The 24,396-nt window shown below is 37.3% G+C and overlaps 1 protein-coding gene across 1 annotated transcript in view; it reads right to left on the bottom strand.

The window, feature by feature from the left end:
- ADAMTS12 (ADAM metallopeptidase with thrombospondin type 1 motif 12) overlaps positions 1 to 24,396 on the bottom strand; it is a 1,263,798-nt gene that overhangs the window by 190,867 nt on the left and 1,048,535 nt on the right. Inside the window, exon 17 of the mRNA XM_053701185.1 lies at positions 8,712 to 8,838. Within this exon, the coding sequence (XP_053557160.1) occupies positions 8,712 to 8,838 (127 nt within the window). The remainder of the gene's footprint in view (positions 1 to 8,711; positions 8,839 to 24,396) is intronic.

Below are 24,396 nucleotides of genomic sequence, written 5' to 3' on the forward strand. Positions count from 1 at the left end.
CAAAATGATCTAAAACAATAAAAATTATTCCTATTCTAATACCCTTTAAAAAAAAATTAAAAAAATAACACCCCAAAATAAAAAAAGCTTAATCTAGAATAAACTACCAAGGGCCCTTAAATGGGCCTTTTGTGGGCCCTTAAAAGTGCCTTTTTGTAGGGCATTGCCCAAAAGTTAACAGCTCTTTAGCTACAAAACAAACAACCCCCCACCCCCACAAAATAAAAATAAAGTAAAACCTAATCAACCCATTGCCCTAAAAAGGGCATTTGTATGGGCATTGCCCTTAAAAGGGCATTTAGCTATTTTTCCTGCCCTTAAAAGGGCATTCAGCTCGTTTATGAAATGCCCAAGCCCTGATCTAAAAATAAAAACCCACCCCAAACGAAAAAAAAATACATTACACAAAATAACAAACAAATTATCAAATATAATAAAAATTATTCCTATGCTAATACTCATTTAAAAAAAATAAATAAATAAAAAACATCCCAAAATAAAAAACCTAAGCGAGAATAAACTACCAATAGCCCTTAAAAGGGCCTTTTGTAGGGCATTGCCCTAAGTTCTTTATTCTCTTGGTATCTTTATTTGAAATGCAAGAATGTAAGTTTAGATGCCGGCCCATTTTTGGTGAACAACCTAGGTTTTCCTTGCTGACTGGTGGATAAATTCATCCACCAATCAAAAACTGCTGTCCAGAGTCTGAACCAAGAAAAAAGCTTAGATGCCTTCTTTTTTATATAAAGATAGCAAGAGAACAAAGAAATAATAGGAGTAAATTAGAAAGTTGCTTAAAATTGCATGCTCTATCTGAATCACAAAAGAAAATTTTTGGGTTCAGTGTCCCTTTAAGCTACCCATTGCACTGAAGGGCATTTGCATGGGCATTGCACTTAAAAGGGCATTTAGCTCTTTTGCATTGCCCTGAAAAAGGCATTTAACTCGTTAACGAATAGCCCAAACCCTAAACTAAAACTAAAAAAAAAAACACACAAAAACCCTTAACAAAACCCCCGAAGATCCACTTACAGTTTTTAAAGTCCCGCTTGAACAATCTTCATCCAGGTGGTGAAGTCCTCATCCAGGCGGCGAGAAGTCTTCATCCAGATGGTCTCTTCTATCTTCATCCATGCGGCGAAGTCCTCATCCAGGAAGCAAGAAGTCTTCATCCAGGTGGCCTCTTCTATCTTCATCCAGGCAGCATCTTCTATCTTCATCCCGGCAGCGTGGATCGGGTCCATCCTGAAGACATCTTGCATGGAGCATCCTCTTTATACGGTTGCCGACCGTATACTGAAAATTCAATGCAAGGTACGTGATTCAAAATGGCGTCCCTTGCATTCCTATTGGCTGATTTGATTTTGGAAATTCAAATCAGCCAATCGTATGAGAGCTACTGAAATCCTATTGCCTGTTCAAAATTGCCACCTGGATGAGGACTTTGCCACCTGGATGAAGATAGAAGAGGCCGCCTGGATGAAGACTTCTCGCCGCCTGGATGAGGACTTTGTCGCCTGGATGAAGATCATTCAAGCGGGACTTAAAAAACTGTAAGTGGATCTTCGGGGGTTAGTGATGGGTTTTTTTAAGGATTTTTGGGTGAGTTTTTTTTTTAGTTTAGGGTAAGGTGCTATTCGTAAACGATCTAAATGCCCTTTTCAGGGCAATGCAAAAGAGCTAAATGCCCTTTTAAGGGCAATGCCCATATAAATGCCCTTTTCAGGGCAATGGGTAGCTTAGGTTTTTGTTAGAGTTAGGTTTTTTTATTTTGTGGGGGTGGTTGGGTGGTGGGTTTTACTGTTGGGGGGTCTTTGTATTTTTTTTCTACAGGTAAAAGAGCTGTTTAACTTAGGACAATGCCCTACAAAAGGCCCTTTTAAGGGCTATTGGTAGTGCTTTGTAGGCTAGGGGTTTTTTTTATTTTGGGAGGGCTTTTTTATTTTTATAGGGCTATTAGATTAGGTGCAAGTCTTTTTTATTTTTGATCATTTCGTTTGCTATTTTTCGTAATTTAGCCCCTTAGTGACCAGAGCACTTTTCCATTTTCTGTCCGTTTGGGACCAAGGCTATTTTTACATTTTTGCGGTGTTTGTGTTTAGCTGTAATTTTCTTCTTACTCATTTACTGTACCCACACATATTATATACCGTTTTTCTCGCCATTAAATGGACTTTCTAAAGATACCATTATTTTCATCATATCTTATAATTTACTATAAAAAAATGATAAAATATGAGGAAAAATGGAAAAAAACACACTTTTTCTAACTTTGACCCCCAAAATCTGTTACATATCTAAAACCACCAAAAAACACCCATGCTAAATAGTTTCTAAATTTTGTCCTGAGTTTAGAAATACCCAATGTTTACATGTTCTTTGCTTTTTTTGCAAGTTATAGGGCCATAAATACAAGTAGCACTTTGCTATTTCCAAACCAGTTCCAAAAGCTAGTTACATTAGAACACTGATATCTTTCAGGAATACCTGAATATCCCTTGACATTTATATATTTTTTTTTAGTAGACATCCCAAAGTATTGATCTAGGCCAATTTTGGTATATTTCATGCCACCATTTCACCGCCAAATGCGATCAAATACAAAAAATTGTTCACTTTTTCACAAATTTTTTCACAAACTTTAGGTTTCTCACTGAAATTATTTACAAACAACTTGTGCAATTATGGCATAAATGGTTGTAAATTCTTCTCTGGGATCCCCTTTGTTCAGAAATAGCACACATATATGGCTTTGGCGTTGCTTTTTGGTAATTAGAAGGCCGCTAAATGCCACTGCGCACCACAAGTGTATCATGCCCAGCAGTTAAGGGGTTAATTAGGGAGCTTTTAGGGAGCTTGTAGGGTTAATTTTAGCTTTAGTGTAGTGTAGTAGACAACCCCAAGTATTGATCTAGGCACATTTTGGTATATTTCATGCCACCATTTCACCGCCAAATGCGATCAAATTAAAAAAAACGTAAAATTTTTCACAATTTTAGGTTTCTCACTGAAATCATTTACAAACAGCTTGTGCAATTATGGCACAAATGGTTGTAAATGCTTGTCTGGGATCCCCTTTGTTCAGAAATAGCAGACATATATGACTTTGGCGTTGCTTTCTGGTAATTAGAAGGCCACTAAATCCTGTTGCGCCTCACACGTGTATTATGGCTAGCAGCGAAAGGGTTAATTAGGGAGTTTGTAGTGAGCTTGCAGGGTTAATTTTAGCTTTAGTGTAGAGATCAGCCTCCCATCTGACACATCCCACCCCCTGATCCCTCCCAAACAGCTCCCTTCCCTCCCCCACCCCACAATTGTCCCCGCCATCTTAAGTACTGGCAGAAAGTCTGCCAGTACTAAAATAAAAGGGTTTTAAAAAAAAAATGAATTTTTTTTAGCATATTTACATATGCTACTGTGTAGGATCCCCCCCTTAGCCCCCAACCTCCCTGATCCCCCCCAAAACCGCTCTCTAACCCTCCCCTCTGCCTTATTGGGGGCCATCTTGGGTACTGGCAGCTGTCTGCCAGTACCCAGTTTACAATAAAAAGTGTTTTTTTTTTCTTTGTTTTTTTTTTTCTGTAGTGTAGCTCCCCCCCCCAAAGACAAACCCCCACCACCTTGCTGATTATTTTCATTTTCGATTTTTTTATCTTTTTTATTGACATAATTTTCGGCAGTGTAGCGGTTCCCACCCGCTCCCTCCCCGTGCACGTGCCCGCCCCCAACCTCCCGTGCACGCGCCCGTGCGCGCCCCCAGCCACCCCCGCCCACGATCCCGCCCCCCTTCACTTCCACAGGGCCATCGATGGCCGCCACCCGCCTCCCGGTCCGGCTCCCACCCACCAACACAGGGAGCAACCGATCTCCGGTGCAGAGAGGGCCACAGAGTGGCTCTCTCTGCACCGGATGGCTTAAAAATGTTATTGCAGGATGCCTCGATATCGAGGCATCACTGCAATAACCGGAAAGCAGCTGGAAGCGAGCAGGATCGCTTCCAGCTGCTTTCCACACTGAGGACGTGCAGGGTACGTTCTCAGGCATTAACTGCCTTTTTTCTGAGGACGTACCCTGCACGTCCTCAGTCGTTAAGGGGTTAGTGTTTGTTTTTTTTGTAAGTTAGTATTTTTAATTTTTTGTAATTAGATACTTTGTAATTTTTAGTGTAATGTTAGGATTTTTTTAATGTGCAATATAGTTTATTTAATTGGTAGTTAGTTTAATTTTAGTTTAATAGTAATATTAGTTTAATTGTTAGTTTAAACTTAGTTTTTTTAATTTGACAGGTAAGTTTTAATTTAAGATAGGGAAATTGTAATTTGAATATAAAGTTAGGGGGGCGTTAGGTTTAGGGGTTACTAGTTTAAATTAGTTTATTGTGATGTGGGGGGCTTTTGGTTTAGGGGTTAATAGGTTTATTCAGTATATTTCATTGCGGGGGCTTTCAGTTTAGGGGTTAATAGGTTTATTGTAGTGGCGGCGGAATTAGGGGTTAATAGCTTTAGTATAGTAGGGGCAATGTGGGCAGATGGCATATTAGGGGTTAATAATATTTAAATAGTGTTTGTGATGTGGGAGGGCGGTGGTTAAGGGGTTTAAAACTTTAGTATAGTGGCGGCGATGTCGGGGAGCGGCGGAATAGAGTTTAATACTTTTTATTAATGGCGGCGATGTCGGGAGCGGCAGATTAGGGGTTAATAACTTTAATATAGTGTTTGCAATGCGGGAGGGCCTCGGTTTAGGGGTTAATAGGTAGTTTATGGGTGTTTAGTCCACTTTGTGACAGTTTATTTATGAGTTTTATGTAACAGTTTTGTAGCATATTGCGAAATGGATCTTGTCTGTATAGGCTGGAACGCAAGCTTACATCAGATTTTTCCTACCTTAATTCCAATTGGCCGATAGAATCCTATCAGCCAATCGGAATTTGAGGGACGCCCTCTTGGATGACGTAATTTAAAGGAATATTCATTCATCCTTAGTCGTCGGCCTAGAAGGATGTTCCGCGCTGGAGGTCTTCAAGATGGAGCCGTTCGTCGTCTGATGGATGAAGATAGAAGATGCCGCTTGGATGAAGCCTTCTCCCGGTCTGGATGTCCTCTTCTGCCCGGATAGGATGAAGACTTCTGCCGGTCTGGATGTCTTCTTCTGGCCCATCGGATGAAGACTACTGGATAGATCAGATGACCACTGGTGCCCGGCTGGGTGAAGACGGCTCAAGGTAGGGTGATCTTCAATGGGGTAGTGTTAGGTTTTTTTAAGGGGGTATTGGGTGAGTTTTATAGTAGTGGTGTGTGGGTGGTGGGTTGTAATGTTGGGGGGGTATTGTATTCTTTTTTTTACAGGTAAAAGAGCTTTGGGACAATGCCCCGCAAAAGGCCCTTTTAAGGGCTATTTGTAATTTAGTATAGGGTAGGGCATTTTATTATTTTGGGGGGCTTTTTAATTTTATTAGGGGGCTTAGATTAGGTGTAATTAGTTTAAAGTTCTTGTAATGTTTTTTATTTTCTGTAATTTAGAGTTTTGTTTTTTTGTACTTTAGTTATTTTTAGTTAATTTTATTTAATGTTAGGTAATTGTAGTTAATTAATTTAATTTATTTAATGATAGTGTAGTGTTAGGTGTAATTGTAACTTAGGTTAGGATTTATTTTACAGGTAATTTTGTATTTATTTTAGCTAGGTAGCTATTAAATAGTTAATAACTATTTAATAGCTATTGTACCTAGTTAAAATAAATACAAAGTTGCCTGTAAAATAAAAATAAACCCTAAAATAGCTACAATGTAATTATTAATTATATTGTAGCTATCTTAGGGTTTATTTTATAGGTAAGTATTTAGTTTTAAGTAGGATTAATTTATTTAATTATAGGAATATTTATTTAGATTAATTTAAATAATATTTAAGTTAGGGGGGTGTTAGGGTTAGACTTAGGTTTAGGGGTTAATTAATTTAATATATTGGCGGCGGTTTAGGGGGGGTAGATTAGGGGTTAATCAATGTACTGTAGGTGGTGGCGGTGTAGGGGGGGCAGGATAGGGGTTAATAAATGTAATGTAGGTGGAGGAGGGCTCCGGGTGCGGCAGTTTAGGGGTTAAACAATTAATTAATTTGCGGCGGGGTACGGGATTGGCAGGATAGGGGTTAATAACTTTATGTAGGTGGCGGCGGTATAGGGGGCCAGAGATTAGGGGTTAATAGGTATAATGTAGGTGGCAGTGGGGTCCGGGAGCAGCGGTTTAGGGGTTCATATATTTATTATAGTTGCGGCGGGGTCCGGGAGCGGCGGTTTAGGGGTTCATATATTTATTATAGTTGCGGTGGGGTCCGGGAGCGGCGGTTTAGGGGTTGATTCCTATGGGATCCGCCGCCACCAGGTACGCTGGGCCGGGAATAGTGGCCAGCGTACCTGGTTGTTCTTTGATAACTTCCAAAAGTAGTCAGTGCCGAACTTGCGTTCGGAACATCTGGAGTGACGTAACCATCGATTTGTGTCGGACTGAGTCCGGCGGATCGTATGTTACGTCACTAGATTCTACTTTTGCTATGGCGAATCAGCCTCGCCACAAATACGCTGCGGAATTCCAGCGTATTTGCGGTTGACGACTTGATAACTAGAGGCCCAAGTAGTGTAGGTGATGTAATGGTTGACTATTTGATTAAAATGTGTTGGTTCAACAATTCATGAACACTTTTTTAATTTACCATATATCTATAGATCATTTTTGTAAATATTACTTTTCACATGCTAAACCCTTACAATGACACACATTACATTTTAATTAATTAGAATAAAGAGAGATTTAAAAAGAAACAATAATATGACTCCATATAAATTACTAGAAGATATTATAGCTCGATATCTTGTAAAAATCTACAACAATATTATCACTTATTACAAATTATATTTTTATGAATACATTTTACTAATTTGTAATTTTAGATAGCTAAAAAAAAATGTTTATAATTTTATTTTTACAAACAGTACATGTTTATCACACATTTTGATAAAATAAAAACTTATTAAATGTCTTTGTTGTAAAATACATAATGAGAAACTTGGTTGCAATATTTAACAGCAATATATAGTTATTAACCATTATACTATTGTAGGTGACATATTTTGTATTTTATTTGATAACAATGAAATAAAGTTGCAATATTATGCATGGATAATTTTACTTAAAGTGATGGTAAACTTTAACTAAGAAAATGCCATATATGTATTTTTTGCCATTAAAATGTGTACATTTTTTTGTTTTTAAGCCATTTGTGAAAGGGTTAAATTAATTTATATAGTAATGCTTCTATTGCAATGTTATTGTGGCTCACTTGTATTAACTTTTTTTTTTTTTTTTTTAATGAGAATTCCAGTGAACATCCAATCAACATGTGTGTCATTTGACAATCTTGAAGTCCAGTCCCTTTAAAGCCCTTATAAAGCCTATGCAGAGACTGCTCTATACATCCCAGCCCAGCCGAAAGAGGAAATATAATTTTTATTGAGGCAAAACATCATATGACAACATACAAATTTCAAGCTAATCCAAATAGACAATGATGAAATAAATTCACTGAGTTCTCTTGTCTTTATTATGTTAGAAGGCTGTCAGATATAGGTAGGATAAAGTCTTTGGAGTACAAATAGGCACCACTAATGTCCTTTTAAAGAGTTTCAACATAAATATTAAACCAGATGTCAAATTACAACAATATTATCAAGCTATATTGCTAAACTTAGTTAAGTCGAACATATGTAAATAAACATTGTGTGGAAAAAGCATAAGAGAAGTATCCTCTTTGGGTGAAAGAGGTAGAGGGAGGAAAGAAAGAGAAGAAGAGAAAAAAAAGGGGAGGGGGAAGAAGGTCCCATGTTGAATTGGCATATACTAAGCAGTTATAAAATTATTGAGTATAACAATTAAGGCGGGTCATTTTCCCAGACTTGATGTTGAAGTTCTACAGAGTTATTCATTTGGGATACATAGGATTCCATAGGTTTTATGTAATGGAGAATGGCTACAACTTGTGACCACGTGGGTGTTGATTGTTGCAGCCAAGCCGGAGCTAGGGCTAGTTTTACTGCTAATAAAAGGTAAAAAATGTTTTTGCGGTGTGTAAAGGTGGTTTGAGAAAATATGGAATAGACCTGCACAAGCCGACAACAAGACATAGATCTGCTGAGCAGAGCAGTAGTCGAATGCTTGACGCAACAGAGAAACAATTTTGGGGGCAAGACCACCAGATGGGCAAGGGAGTAACTAAATCATCACAACCTCTCCAGCATGTGGGTGAATTGGTTTGGGAGATTTTAAACAATCTGGTAAGAGTGAGGTGCCATTGTAATAATACTTTGAGCTATAGCTCATAGAGGGTAATACAACAGATAGCCTTCTTAGTAAGGCATAGAGCGTTCCTCCAAGTCAGGGGGTCGTAGTCAATGGCCAGAGAAGATTCCCATGGATTATAAATCTTTTATTATAAATTATATATATATATACACATTTTTTTTTACACATTGTGGTTTTACTTGCAATCTAATATAGTTTTTATTGCAGCATTCTTATAGTCTGAAATTTACCATCACTTTAATTCTATTTATTTGTAACCTTATCCTTATCTTATCTTAACCTTAAATAAAAATGTAATATTACAAGACAAATTAAGTCTCACAATGTTTATCTTGTCTCAGAAATGTGGATAGATTACCTTGGTGGGCAGTCATGTTTGTAGCACCTTTTTTGCCTTGTCATTGGCTGGGTCCCTGTATCACACAATGTATTCTTAACGACTCCTCTCCCTTTATTCACACATCGAGCTATCTGGGACTGTATTCCTGTTGAAATAAATCAAGCAGAACATCTTACATATTAGTAAAAATCAGTCTCATATAAACATTTAAAGGAACATAGTTACATAGCACCCAATGGTTTCTTTTGTTTTGTTTTTTTGCTTCAATTCAGGGGAAAAACAAAAATTTTAAAATTCCATCTTTTTAGATGGAACAAAGAAAAGTGATTACAACCTTCTATTCTGTTACAATCTCATACAATGAAGAATGATTTAAAGTGTTAAGCACAGCACAAGAAAAACATGCACACATGAAATTATCCTTTATAAAACATAGAAAAAGCAAAAATGTAAGAAAGAATTATAGCAAATTGGCAAAATATCAGTCTTTAGAATGTTGATTAAAATAAAATAATTCTGATATCATTTTAATTAATACATTAATTGATTAAAGGGATAGGCAAGTAAAAATTTAATTTGCATGATTCAGACAGAGCATGTCATTTTAAGACACTTTTAAAATAACTTCTATTTTTAAATGTACTTTGTTCTCTTGGTATCCATAGTTGAAAATTCATACACACAAATCCTACACTAGTGGGAGCTAGCTGGTGATTGGTGCCTGCATACATTTGTCTCTAGTGATTGGCTAACTACGTAGATGTGTTCAGCTAGCTGTCAGTAATACAATCCTGTTCCTTTTAGCAAAGGTTAACAAGAGAATGAAGCATATTTGATAATAAAAGTAAATTTAAAAGTTGTTTAAAATTGTATGTTCTATCTGAATCATGAATGACATTGTTGGGGTTTCCTGTTCTTTTAATTAATTAATTAATTAATTAATTATTCATTGAATAATTGAAAAATGTCCCTGCACAATGTTTCCCTATTGATAAAATTACTAACCAGAGAATAGGGATGGTCAAATGGTACTTTTGCCTTGTTCCCCCATCAAAAAAAAAAAAATGCACACAATTATAACTGGTAGTTTTAGCTTTCTCCATACAATATACTTCTCCACATCACTTTCTTCAAAACTCCCTCCCTATTCCTTATCCCAGCATTTCTCATCCTTCTCCCTCCTTTCTTAAATCTTTTATGCCTCTGATCTACAACCATGTCTTATATCAGAAATTATTTCTTTCATTTTATGTCTCTCTCTGCACAATCACGTCAAACTAACACATTGGGCCCAGTTCTTTAAAGCTCAGCCAAAATTCTCTAAAAAGATCACTCAGAGCTATGAAATCCGTTATGGGATTCTCTAAAGGTGAAATTTAATCTTAATAACTGTATATGTCACTGAGGGACGTAGTAGTACAGTTAGCCACCAATCAGCAAGTGTGTCAAGATCAGACAACAGATAGGACTCCAATAGATTGGGAAGTGGTATAATTATCACAAAAATAACAAAGAAGGTACTTGCCTCCAGTTACAGGATGAGTGTAGTAACGGTAAGCCCAGCATCAGCAATGATAATAGTTCAAACAATAATAGTGATAAGTGAGCTTGATTCTGTAACAGGATAGGAATACACAATTTACAGCAGAATTGGGGTAATCTAAAATCAGAATCCAGTATACAAGCCAAGATCGTTGCAGGCCGCCAGGTTCTTAACCCGTTAAACAGGCAAAAGGTCAGGGCAGGCAGCAAAGGTTCAGAAGTGGTTAATCAGGCAAAGGTCAAGGCAGGCAGCAAAGGTTCACAAGTGGTTAATCAGGCAAAGTGTCAAAATCAGGATACAGCGCAACCAAAAGCAGAGCGCTGTTCACAAGGAAACTCACTCAATAACTGAGTACTGAGTAGTGTGTAAGGCAGTGCTTTATAGGGGAATGCTAATGACTGACAGCTGGCAGGATGTGTGTGCATATATTTCTCCCTTACTGAATATGCAGACTGACAGCTGACAGGGAGTGTTTTACTAAAGGGGGCGTGGTCACGTGATGTTGTGCTGACCTCACGATCACGCCCACAAACATTGTAACAGTTGGGAAGCATAGCGGCCGCCATGCTGAGGAAGTCAAACTGCTCTCTGTGTGATCTTCTCCCTGAGAAATCCTTCTGCAGCGGAGTGATAGCGGTAAGACCAGCCGAATCATTACAATGTTCTACCCAGGTGCAAAACCAAAAATTGTCCGGCTCCTAAGCCTACATTAATGCTGTTCGAATAAAGATACCAAGGGAACAAAGAAAAATGTATAATAGGAGTCGATTAGAAAGTTTCTTAAAATGCCATGCTCTATCTGAATCATAAAAGAAAAAAAAAATGGGTTTCATATCCCTTTAAACAACTTTAAAAATGTTATAGTATCTAATTTTCTTCATTCTCATGGTATCCTTTGTTGAATAAACAGCAATGCACATGGGCAAGCCAATAACATGAGGTATAAATGTTTAGCCACCAATCAGTAGCTCTTGAGCCTACCTAGGTATAATTGTTCAACAAAAGATACAAAGAGAACGAAACAAAATAGATAACAGAAGTAAATTGAAAAGTTGTTTCAAATGTCATGCTTTCTCTGAATCATGAAAGAAAAAAAATTGGGTTTAATTTCCCTTTAACATACATTAAATATTGAGTTAAAGTTTGCATAAAAATGTGAATTTAAATTATTCTTATTTTCAGTAAAAAAATGAATTCCCTGTTGTTAGAAGAAAATTCATATTTATTGGGCAATATTCTTTAAAATACAATGTAAAAGAGTAGAAAATTAAACTTTATTTTTCCATTGTAAAATGAATCACATAGTCTCCCCAAGTAGGCAGAACAGGGGTGTTCCTTGGGCGTATTCTAGAAGCATATTATGCCTCTAGGTCCTTCTGTTTTATATTACTAAACCTAATCTACCAAGTTTATCTTAAAAGACCAGTGAATACAGTAGATTTGCATAATCAACAAATGCATGCTAACAAGCCAATGCAATAGCACTTAGGGGCCGATTTATGAAAGTGCGAGCGGACATGATACAATGTAGTCCACCGCACATTGATAAATGCCAACAGCATATGCTCTCGGCATTTATCATTGCGGCCAATCGGCCACTTGCAGGGGGTGTCAATCATCCGATCGTATAGGATCGGGCGGATTGATGTCCGCATTCTCAGAGCAGGCGGACAAGTTATGGACCACCGGTCTTTAGACCGCTGCTTCATAACTGCTGTTTCCGGCGAGCCCCTATGTCTGAACTTCAAATGAGTAGTATATTTTTTTTCTGAAAAATTTCAAATTTATGTCTATTTCCACTCCCACTGCATCATGTGACAGCCATCAGCCAATCACAAATGCATATACATGTATTCTGTGATTCTTAAAGATGCTCAGTAGGAGCTGGTGACTCAAAAAGTTTAAATATAAAAGGACTGTGCACATTTTGTTAATGGAAGTAAATTGGAAAGTTTAAAATTGTGGGCTCTATCTGAACCATGACAGTTTAATTTTGACTTGATTATCCCTTTAATATACGTAATGCACATACTGCACTGATAGAAAAACAATGATAGACATTATATAACACTAAAAGGGAATTCAAGTTAAAATACACTGGATACAATGATTATTGAGAATGAGAATATCTTTAAATAAGTAGTAAAAATAAGCGAGGGTACAACATGGATGTTCTGATACCTCTATTCAGACGTGTTTCATGCCTTTAGCTCAAAGAGTCTGAATAACAGGGTCAGAAGGGCCCTCTAAATAAATATGAGTTGCATTTTAAACATTAGGTAGTACATTTTGTTCATTATCAAAACCCTTTTATCTCTCTCTCTCTCTCTCTCTCTCTCTCTCTCTCTCTCTCTCTCTCTCTCTCTCTCTCTCTCTATATATATATATATATATATATATATATATATATATATACACTGTCAGAGAAAATGTGCAAAAATTGCACCTTTAGGGGTACAACAGCTTGTCACTGGGGCAGTACCCTCAAAGGTGCACCTGCTGTACCCTTTAAAATGGGTACAAATGGGTACCCTTGCAGATTGTACCTTTCAAAGGCAAATATGTACCTTTGGTGACTAGATTGGACTTCAGTCCTATGGTACCATATTGTACCCTTAAAAAATGGTGCAAATCTGGCCTTTTAAGGGTACTGCCTCAGTGACAAGCCCTTTGTACCTCATGATGGCAAATTTGTACTCAACACAGCATATTACAAATGCTGTTCCATTAAATGTATCATATAACATTCAAATATGAATTCAATGTGTACTTTTACAGGCAGTATTAAAATAGCCACACTGCAGCTTTAAAAAAAAGTTTGTATACTTAAAGGGCCACTAAACTCAAAATCTTTCTTTCATTATTCAGATAGAGAATAGAAATTTAAACAGCATTACAATTTACTTCCATAATTTATTTTGCTTCATTTTTTAAATATCCTTATTTGAAGTAGTGATGTGCAGTTCATGAACGAATCGTTCATTTGAACTGGTTCTTTTTACTGAACTGTATGAATCAGTTCACCAGACTGAACTGATTCGTTTGTAACAGTTCAGTTCCACAGGCAGCATGTAATATGATCCTAGAGTGAGGTCTCTGTTATAACTCTGGTTCTGCTATGAGACCTCACTCTAGGATCATATTACATGCTGTTGAATCAGTGTACTGCATCAGTGTACTGTGTACTGTTAACTCAGTGATTCATTAGCAACTGTGTTATAACTCTGGTTCTGCTAATGAATCACTGAGTTAACAGTACACAGTACACTGATTCAACAGCACAGCACTCATATATATCATCCTAGGCTAGAGTGAGCATTGCAAATTAACCCTAAGGACCCCCTGTTAAATAAATAATGCTTTAATAAAATAGTGTCAACTTATTTTAAAGAACATAAATAAGTGTAATAACAAGAAAAAAATGCACTTACATATTTACTTAACTTAAACAATACTTTATTCTATCTTGATACACCAATGCAATTTTAAACAATTTACTTCTAATATATATATATATATTAGAAGTAAATTGTTTAAAATTGCATTGGTGTATCAAGATAGAATAAAGTATTGTTTAAGTTAAGTAAATATGTAAGTGCATATGTAAGTAAATATGTAAGTGTATATGTAAGTAAATATGTAAGTGTATATGTAAGTAAATATGTAAGTGTATATGTAAGGATACTTAGAGAACAAAACAATATATATATATATATATATATATATATATTGTTTTGTTCTCTAACGGCTAGATTTAGAGTTCGGCGGTAGATGGGCTGTTAACGCCACGCGTGTTTTATGTCTAACGCACGGCATTGTTTGACTCCGGTATTTAGAGTTAATATAAGACCATCTAACGATGCTCCTAACGCGTGTATGTCACACGCGTAATCCTGCCCGCGTTAGACAGTCTCCCATAGAGAACAATGGGAAAGGCAAAAAATAGCTTTTTTCACCTAACACTCGATCTCGCGAGAAATACGCACAGCTCGGTCATATGACGCATACCACATCATGCACAACAATAACACGCCGCAAATGTCACAACATCAATCAATCAACAAAGCACACAAGCATTACACATTCACAAGCGGGGGAAGTTTTAATACTATTTATACGGGGAATACGCATATACTTTAAGATGCGGAAAATCGCACAATAACAACAAGGATTAAAAAATATATACATACACTAAAAAAAAAATCGCATTCAATATCATTATATATTATGAAAAACATACATATACAACACTTCACGAAGAACACACCATCGCAAATTCACATTTAAAAAGAATACTATTGGACAATGTTAGAGAAAACGACCACTATGACATCATCGCATTCTACACATTCCACAAATACCAACTCAAAATGAGCATGCGCAAATTAACACACCTAATACACATTGCAATAATATTAATTGCTAATAAAGCACACCTGAACACTAATTACAATGGAAATTGGGACATCATTAAACATTTACACAGGGTATATAAGCACCACACAAGCAGGGCTTCTTTGACTGTGTTGCTGGTGGGTCTTTGGAGAGTTAAGAATAGAGATTTTGCGATTTTTTGAGAGTGAGTTAGTGTTAGTGTGAGAGAGTCAGTTGGTAGTGTTAGCGTGAGAGAGTCAGTTGGTAGTGTTAGCGTGAGATAGTCAGTTGGTAGTGTTAGCGTGAGAGAGTGAGTGAGTTAGTGGGAGGTAGCGGGAGTGGGAGAGAGTCTGTTAGTGGGAGCGTGAGTGAGTTAGTGGGAGTTATTAGTGATAGTTGTTAGTGTGAGCGTCAGTTAGTGGTAGTTAGTGAGCGTTAGTGGGAGTGTTTGTTATTGAGAATTAGAAGTAGTGTTAGTTAGCGAGCGAGTGATTTATCTGTACACTTAACACATTTACACGCAAACACATTCAATACATACATACACTTATCAATAACACTACATACACTCCATACCCCCTACCCCCTCATACTACACTCCATACCCCATTCCTTGTAGTCCCATTCCCTTTCATCCCATTTACTCTTATCCCATACCCCATACCCATCCCATACCCATCCCCTAGTTACATTTAGTTTACATATCCTCCTTTTAGTCTTATTCTTTTCGTTTATTTAAATACTCCTTACCCTCTTTGTTTTTTTTTACATCCCTCACACTTTAAGCACCTTTTTTGTCTTTTTAGTTCTTTATTTTGACCCCCTTTCATTTCATCACACTCACTTTTTTTTGATTATTTGGGGTTTAGTTTAGGGAGGAGATGGAGGCCAGGCAGGGGACAGGTAGAGGGGGGAGTAGAGGGAGGGGGAGAGGAACAGGGCAGGAAGGGGGGCAGGAAGGGGGGCAGGAAGCGGGGGTGGAAGCGGTGGGTGGACCCAGCCACTTGGTTCAAGATGACCAAGTGGCTGGGCCCAGTGGCGGTCAGAGTAGGGCTTCACAGTCCGGGAAACAGAGGGCATCGTCACAGGGGAAGGCCAAGGCGACTAGGGAGGCGAGGTTTACGATGGAGGAGAAGGAGGCCCTCGTAGAGGCCTATATGGCCAGGTATAGGATGCTGCAGCACCAGAAGACTACCCCGACTGACAGGAGGAGGCTCTGGAACGAGATTCGGAATGCAGTCAATGCAGTGGGTTGCCGGAACAGGGATATGGATTCCATCAAACATCGGTACCGGGACTGTAAACTTGAACTTAAAAAAAAGTTAAGCCTGGAGGCCCGACATGCCGCAGGGACCGGTGGCGGCCCTGCCCTTGAAATGGAGTACTGCAGATGGGAGGAAATGTTGCGGCCCAGCATCTCCGAGGTGGAAGTAGTCGGTATCGGAGGAATCGATACCGGGAACCTGCCACTCTCATCTGACGGTAAGCTCATTTAACAATAATTTCACATACGAATGTATTTCAATGGACACTATACGCAAACATTTACTTTCATGATTGAGGTAGCGAATACAATTTGACAAAACATTCAAATGTACTTATATTACATAATTTGATTCATTCTTGAGATATATTTTAATGAAGAAATAGCCATGCACACGGTGAAACAATCACAGGAGGCAGCTATATTCAGCTAACAATCAGAATCTTATAAACATATTTAGATATGCTTTTCAGCAAAGAATATCCAGAGAATGAAGCTAATTAGATAACAAAAGTACATTCGAAAGTTGATACTAAATGTATGCTTATAAATCATGAAAGATAAAACATTGGGTTTCATGTGTTAAGGATCCGATTAATGCTATTACGCTGTTTACACGCATTCTATTACTTAGCGGTTACATCAGTATCTAGGCTATAGGTTAGGTGTGCATTTAAACAGACTGAAAACAAACGCAAAAACATTCACATTGACCAGATATCACAAACACTGTTTAGAAAAAGCGGAAATCGTATTGATTGTTTGTTAGATTTCAAAGTGGATTAATGATTCTGCATTTGTAATTGTATCGTAAGCTAAGTCATTTAAACCTTTATTTGCAAATATGCTAATATATACATTTCTTTTTTTATTTTTTTTTTAATATACAGAGTCTGGGGACGAGGCAGCACAGCCTCCTGCATCTCCCCGGGATGAGAGTGGTGGTGAGGAATTCCCACTTCGGAGGGAAGAGGCCCCCCGTGACGAACAGCGCACGGGAGATGATCAAGAGGCCCCGGAAGCACAGGAGGATGCCGCTGAAGCCGCGGAACCCGAGGTCCCTCAAAGACCCGCACTCCGCCGTGCACGGGCACCCCGCCGTGCACGGGTTCAACAGGCACAACAAGAAGAAATAGCGGAGGTGCGGGTTCTACTGGAGTACATAGACCAGATGCGTACCTCCCGGATAGAAAACATAGAAGGACGACGCAGAATACTTGATGGGCAGAATCAAATAATTCAAGGCCAAAACGAAATAATCAGTATACTGAATACAATACAAGAAGGACAAACAAGAATGTTCAATCTTCATCAGGAAATGTTCACATTTTTCCGGGAGGCGCATGCTGGTCTACCTCCTGTTGCTGGGCCTCTTGTTGCTGGGCCTCTTGCTGCTGGGCCATCTCCTCCTGCCGGCCCATCTCATCCTCCTCCTCAGCCATCTACTCCTCCTCCTCCTCAGCCATCTTCTCCTCCTCCTCCTCAGCCATCTTCTCCTCCTCCTCCTCAGCCATCTACTCCTCACCTTGGTCGTCCCAGTACTCTTCCTTCCACTCCTCCCACAACAGCTCCAAGGAGGACTCTTCGGAGTCGGCAGTTGCCTCTCCCAGAGCCTCAGCCCCGTGGGAAGAGGGGAAGGAAGAGGAAGTAATTTTTTTTTTCCATCTTAAATTTTGTTTTTTGTGTAATGGATAGGTATGTGATGATGTGGTTTTCATACACTTGTGGACCACACTCTGTATATAATCGACTTCTATGGGACCGGGTCCATGGAGGAAGATTCTTTGCAGAGTGTGGGTTATAAGTGTGTGAAAACCACATCATCACATACCTATCCTTGTTCATGATATTGATTGGTTTCTGTGATGTGATGTCCAAACTGTTTCCCGAATCGCTAACTAAATTACCATAACAATTATCCATGATGGCATATTACTGTTTGAATGCCAATAACACAGCTTAAAGGGACAGTCAGAAAATTATTGATTACAAAGAAAACACTGTATTACGCATTATAAAGTTTGAAACAACAAAACATGGAGAAATACATGTGTGACTTATGTGCTTACCCTTGTATCTATGACTATGAAAAATGACCACTTATTTGTTGTTCTGACATAACAACATTTTAGATATCAATGATCAATACATGGTCAATAATATGCTGTATGAGCACAAGATTTTACATATACAAATGCTATCCAAATGCCCTCTAGTGCTCAAATTGTATAATGATTACAAGCACTCTTCAAGATTTAAGAAATGAGCACACCAACCTCATAGGTTTAGATAGCAAATTTAGATAGCAAATGTTCAATTGTTGAGAAACATTTGATATCCTTGTTATTACAGAATTGACTTTTCGAATAATGTAAAAATATTTTTTTTCGAAACTGTCCCTTTAACAACATTACATATGCTAACACATTTTAAGCTTGTTGCTATATCTACATGTACTTTGTAAAAAAAAATATTTGAAAATCACATTTATATTGACGTGTTAAATAAAGTCTATTTTCTTTAAGAGACATTATTGTGTTAATATTTTATTGTAACTATTTTTATTTTAACAATGAATATGGTTTAAAGTCCTTTTAGGAGTGGGGGGGGTGAAATATGCTAACAAAAATATATTTGAAGATTAAACTATGTGGATCTCATACATGATACAAAAAAACAACATTTGCATTCAAGGGACAGTATCCTATATTTTTTACATAACTGTATGTAATAGACACTACTACAAACAACAAGATTACCATATACTGATAGCAATATTAAAAATCTTCAAACACTTGCAAATAAAATAGGGTTAGCTATATTTTAAATATAGATGAACCACCATTACAACCGTAAAACACAATACCCCATCATTAACATATGAAAAGAACCTTTACACAAACTGGACAAAGCTGGAGATGGTACTCACATGAAACTCATTGGCTTTGCGAGGAGTAAGAAAATTACTTACATTTTCTTACAACACAAGACAAAATAAACCTATTGGTTAAACAATGGACTATCTAACTAGAGACAAAATCAAATATTTTTATTTATAATGTGAGTGTCTAATGAACCTTTCATAAAATATACAACGAAATTACATTTAGAAGAAGTCGGCATCATATATTTAGCATATGATAAATGCATATTGATTACTTTATTCAAACACAATAGCGCATATTTATTAATTAGATATGTTCAACATTAAACACAACATTAATTTTTAAGAAAAAGGAACATTGTTGACAAACATATTAAACATGGACTGTAGAGATTTGCACTTGCCTAGAAATATCCTATGCATGAAAACATTTTGCTTTCGTTCGTTGATTCAACCAGACATCCAGCAAAAGAGAATGTGTTGGTCTTTATCAGCTACGGGTCAACAATGTAACATGATGCAAATAATACATATTCGCAAGCTTTTTAAAATTGCATGCAGTCACAAACGTTTTTAACGTGCACAAATATTGCGGGACTACGCAATCCAATCACACGTTTTTTTAACTTTACATGTGCCGTCTTAACATGGCGCTTCCTTGATCACGTAAGAACGCCATCCAATGAAAGGCACATTATTGATCACGTAAGAACGCCCAAAAAAAAAAGGCGCATCCTTGATCGCGTCAAAACGCAATCCAATAAAAGGCATATTCCTGATCACGTAAGAACGTCAGTCAATACAAGGAATCATTGGACAGCCTGGCAGGTGACGTCTTAAGCAACATGGCGCATCCGAGATCGCTGAAAAACCGCAGACAATACAAGGACTCAGTGACATCTTGGCATATCATTAAGAAACGTATTTATATTTTAGGAACTAGTATGTGTGTAGATTGCTATCTAGGAATGTCACCAAATCATGAATCATCTTTTCGGACTTGACTGTCCCTTGAACTATAGCTATGGTGTATATCTTTAACATTTAAAAGATACACATGAGAAATACATATGCCATTGATGTTTTAAGATATCTTTGGATTGTTGTTGAATAACAATAGTTATACATGTATTGATTAAACGTGTCATTTATTCAAGTTTAATTATGGTCAGCCTACCTATAGCCATATATGGGAGGAGATGTATTTTGTTAACATATTAGTTAACTAATATTCATCATCTACATTATTTGTATTACACACAGAGATTGATTTGGTTACACTTTGACAATAATATAGATTAGAAAATGAAATACAGGTGCTGTCAACATTACAATAAGATTGTTTATTAATAAAACTATATGTCCTTGTTCTTGTAAAAAGGACAAAAACGCTTTACAAATGGAAATACATTCATTTACAATAGTGATCAACATCACTTAAAGGGACATTATTTTGTTTTTAAAAAGAGCATACACATAGTCAATACTATTTAAATAAAATGAACACTTTACAGGGATTATATCATTGTATCAATACTCAGATCATTTGGTAAAGGTGCATCAATTCATGCAGAGTTTATAAATACACACATGGATATGAACATTTAAATATACATATATACACAAATACAAAAATATATATACATATATAAAGAAATTACTCTGCTAATCATAATCAGGCAATGATAGAGCTAAGAGAAAATAATATAAACACAAATAATAAGATTACATTGGAGATGTTAATCTTAAAGTCATTTACTATTGTCTTACATATATGATTTCATTATAACAAATAGATTTGTTAGGTCCCTTTAAGGATAAACAACATAAACTAGAGCTTGCAAAAAATAACAGGAAGAATGAGGACAAATATTTGTGAAATAAAATTTATTTTATTAGTATGTAAGAAAACATACACAACGTTTATAAATAATCTTGTAAAAATAAGGAATATATGAGCCATATGACAAGGTAACACAGTGCATCACAGTCCATGAAGAGAGTTGCCAAGGGCCAGCATAGCCCCATTGGAGACACATGACAAGGTAACACAGTGCATCACAGTCCATGAAGAGAGTTGCCAAGGGCCAGCATAGCCCCATTGGAGACACATGACAAGGTAACACAGTGCATCACAGTCCATGAAGAGAGTTGCCAAGGGCCAGCATAGCCCCATTGGAGACACATGACAAGGTAACACAGTGCATCACAGTCCATGAAGAGAGTTGCCAAGGGCCAGCATAGCCTCATTGGAGACACATGACAAGGTAACACAGTGCATCACAGTCCATGAAGAGAGTTGCCAAGGGCCAGCATAGCCCCATTGGAGACACATGACAAGGTAACACAGTGCATCACAGTCCATGAAGAGAGTTGCCAAGGGCCAGCATAGCCCCATTGGAGACACATGACAAGGTAACACAGTGCATCACAGTCCATGAAGAGAGTTGCCAAGGGCCAGCATAGCCCCATTGGAGACACATGACAAGGTAACACAGTGCATCACAGTCCATGAAGAGAGTTGCCAAGGGCCAGCATAGCCTCATTGGAGACACATGACAAGGTAACACAGTGCATCACAGTCCATGAAGAGAGTTGCCAAGGGCCAGCATAGCCCCATTGGAGACACATGACAAGGTAACACAGTGCATCACAGTCCATGAAGAGAGTTGCCAAGGGCCAGCATAGCCTCATTGGAGACACATGACAAGGTAAAAGAGTGCAACAGGCACAACAAAAAACTCATAAAAAGGCCAAATGGCAACAATATAAATACAAATTCAACATGTGGACAGAGGATTATTATCTGCCACCATGGAGCATATCCAGATCCTCCACTTACTGGTCATCCTCTTCATTGTCCTGTGCATGTCCAGCTCCAGATTCAGGCCTTGAACGTAATTGCATAATTTCACGCAGAGTCAAGTCCTGAACCCGGAGCTGGGCCTGCATGGTGTCGTTCATCCCTCTCAGGACAGCTGCGTTCCTCAACACGGCCTGCTCTACTCTTGCTATCCCTTCTAGCATGAGCCATGCTGAGTCACAGCCTAAAATAAAATAAAAATTAATATTAAGGATAATTACACAACAGAATAAAAGATTTTAATACATACATTGTCATCATAAAGACAAATAATTATTTACATCAATTATTTTTCATATATTCTTTACACATGAATTAGGTTATTCAGACAGACAGAAATCATTAAAGGCTCATGTTACTCAAACATGTTGAACCCTTTAATTGGTTTTAGATGATCCACTTATACAGCTTGAGTGTATCAAATCTTGTTAAAGGATTTACATTGTACTTACATTAGCAATTTAAAAATTCAATTTAGACTGTGGTAGGCACACATATCCTTAAACATTTTGGCATTGAGGACAAGCTGTGTAAACATAGCAACCAGAAGAAATTACATTCCCACTGGGTTAGACAAGAGATAATGTATCCACATTTGGACATAAAATTTTGTATCCAAGTAGTGGTGTTTGGTATATGTAGTGATATCCAATTAAAGGGACACTGAACCTAAATATTTAATGGACTGATTCAGATAGAGCATGACATGACAAATCTTTAGAAATTACACATATTCATTATATGTTTTAATTGTCAAGCTATATTTTGAATGCAAGAATGTTGGTTTTTATGGAAGCCAATATTTGTTGATGAACCTTGTTTGTGCATGCTGGTTGATGGATACATTCATCCAACAATAAAGAAATGATGGCCACATTTATTTTATTGTTTAAACTAATTATAGGAATAAGTTGTTTTCAATTAATATATCAAGAGAATGACGAATAATTCATAAGAGTATTCTATTATACATTGGCTTAACATTGCATGCTGGATTTGAATCACAATTTAACCAATTTAACTTCACTGTACCTTTAAGTATCTTATAAAGTGTATTTAGAATGATACTTACAGCTGTGCCTGGGAAGGACAATCTGACACCCAGGACAATGAAGGTTTAAACAGGGGGGAGGGATGGGATTGGCTCGGGGAGGGATGGGAATGGCTTGGGGAGTGGTGAGCTGCTGCTCCAGGGTAGGCCGTACAGCTGGGGAGTGGGGAGTTTGGGTCTGGGCAGCTGTACGGGCCAGAATACGGGGAGAGCGGCGAAGGGGGGTGTATGGGCGTTTTTTGGGAGGGACAGGATATGAAATATGGGAAGGGCTGGCAGTGGTCGGGGCATGGTCATGGGTTTGGTGATGGGAAGGGCTCTGGGTGTGTGCAGAGGTGTGGCCATGGTCAGGGGTGTGTGCACGGGGAGGGGTCTGTGACTGGGCAGGGGCGGAATCCAGATGACCAGAAGTGGTGGATCCATCTGAAAATGTAAAATAAATATATTAACATCTCATACATCCTGACATCAAATCAACGCATTTAAAATTGATTATGTTTTCAATATACCTCGAAGTGTGTTTGAATCTGTAAACTATTCTGAAATGAGGATATGGTATCTATATAGGCACTCAGATGAATCTCAATGACTGTCTGTACAATGTGAAACTTATTATTGTGTTTTGGCATGGAATATGCATGTGACATAATGATGTCATGAATTATATATTCTTAAAAAAATATATACAAGCAGATTTTCATGCTGCCTGATATAGAAAGGGGGCAGTAGTGTATTTGAACAGACAAATAATATTCCTTTTTAAAGGGAAAAAGCTGTAGACTTTGAATGTCTTCAATAAAATGATTTCAAAAAAAGAAACATGTTGGAAACATGATAGATATATTTCACATACCATCAGACTCCAAGGCAGCCTCTTCCTCCTCCATCCCACATGTGACATCAATCTCTGTAAAACATAACATGTTGTGTACACCTTAAGATCAGATATTATAACATATGTTACTGTTGCTCAAATACGCACATCAATGTTGCATTAAAGATATACACACACAAAGTTATGATTTACATCATTTTGATGGAGCATACAAATGACAATAGATTTGTTATTGTCAATAAATCAGAATATTAATGTATTGTTTGTCTTAATGTTAAATTCATAAAAGCATAGTACATAGAACATTTAAGATTTCTCATGTGTGTATCACTTGATGACTGTTGTTAAAAAAAAAAAATTTAAAAAAACATATGTTAGACATCTTATGAATAACAAATGTGTAGAATAATAAAGTAGAAATTATTAATCGCTCAATATAAAAAATAAATATATAATCAGAAGATAAATTCTATGATTTTTTATAATGTTATGCTTCATCGGAATCATGATCATAATATTGATTAGCAATACACCTTCAATTACATATAAATGAGTCAATGGACTTACCAGGAGACCGCAAAGGCGGCTCTATGTCACTGCTGGATTCCTGTGGGCTCCCCACACCAACTCTCTCTATGAATGATATAGATATATATTATTAAACACATTTTGGATATCACTAAATCACATCTGTCTAGAATTTTAACATTAATCAACTTTAAAATGTGAAGAATAGAGCAGTCATTACACCAGAAAATGCTTGATTGAATCAAGGGGATTCTGTAAACATATCTGTATTCAACATATGTTTAATGTCAGACTACATTAGACATCAAATTCATCTCAGATGCTGCTATTGCATATCTAAATATACCCAATGATCAATGTT

This window comes from Bombina bombina, chromosome 2 (genome assembly GCF_027579735.1).
Source record: "Bombina bombina isolate aBomBom1 chromosome 2, aBomBom1.pri, whole genome shotgun sequence".
NCBI lineage: Eukaryota > Metazoa > Chordata > Amphibia > Anura > Bombinatoridae > Bombina > Bombina bombina.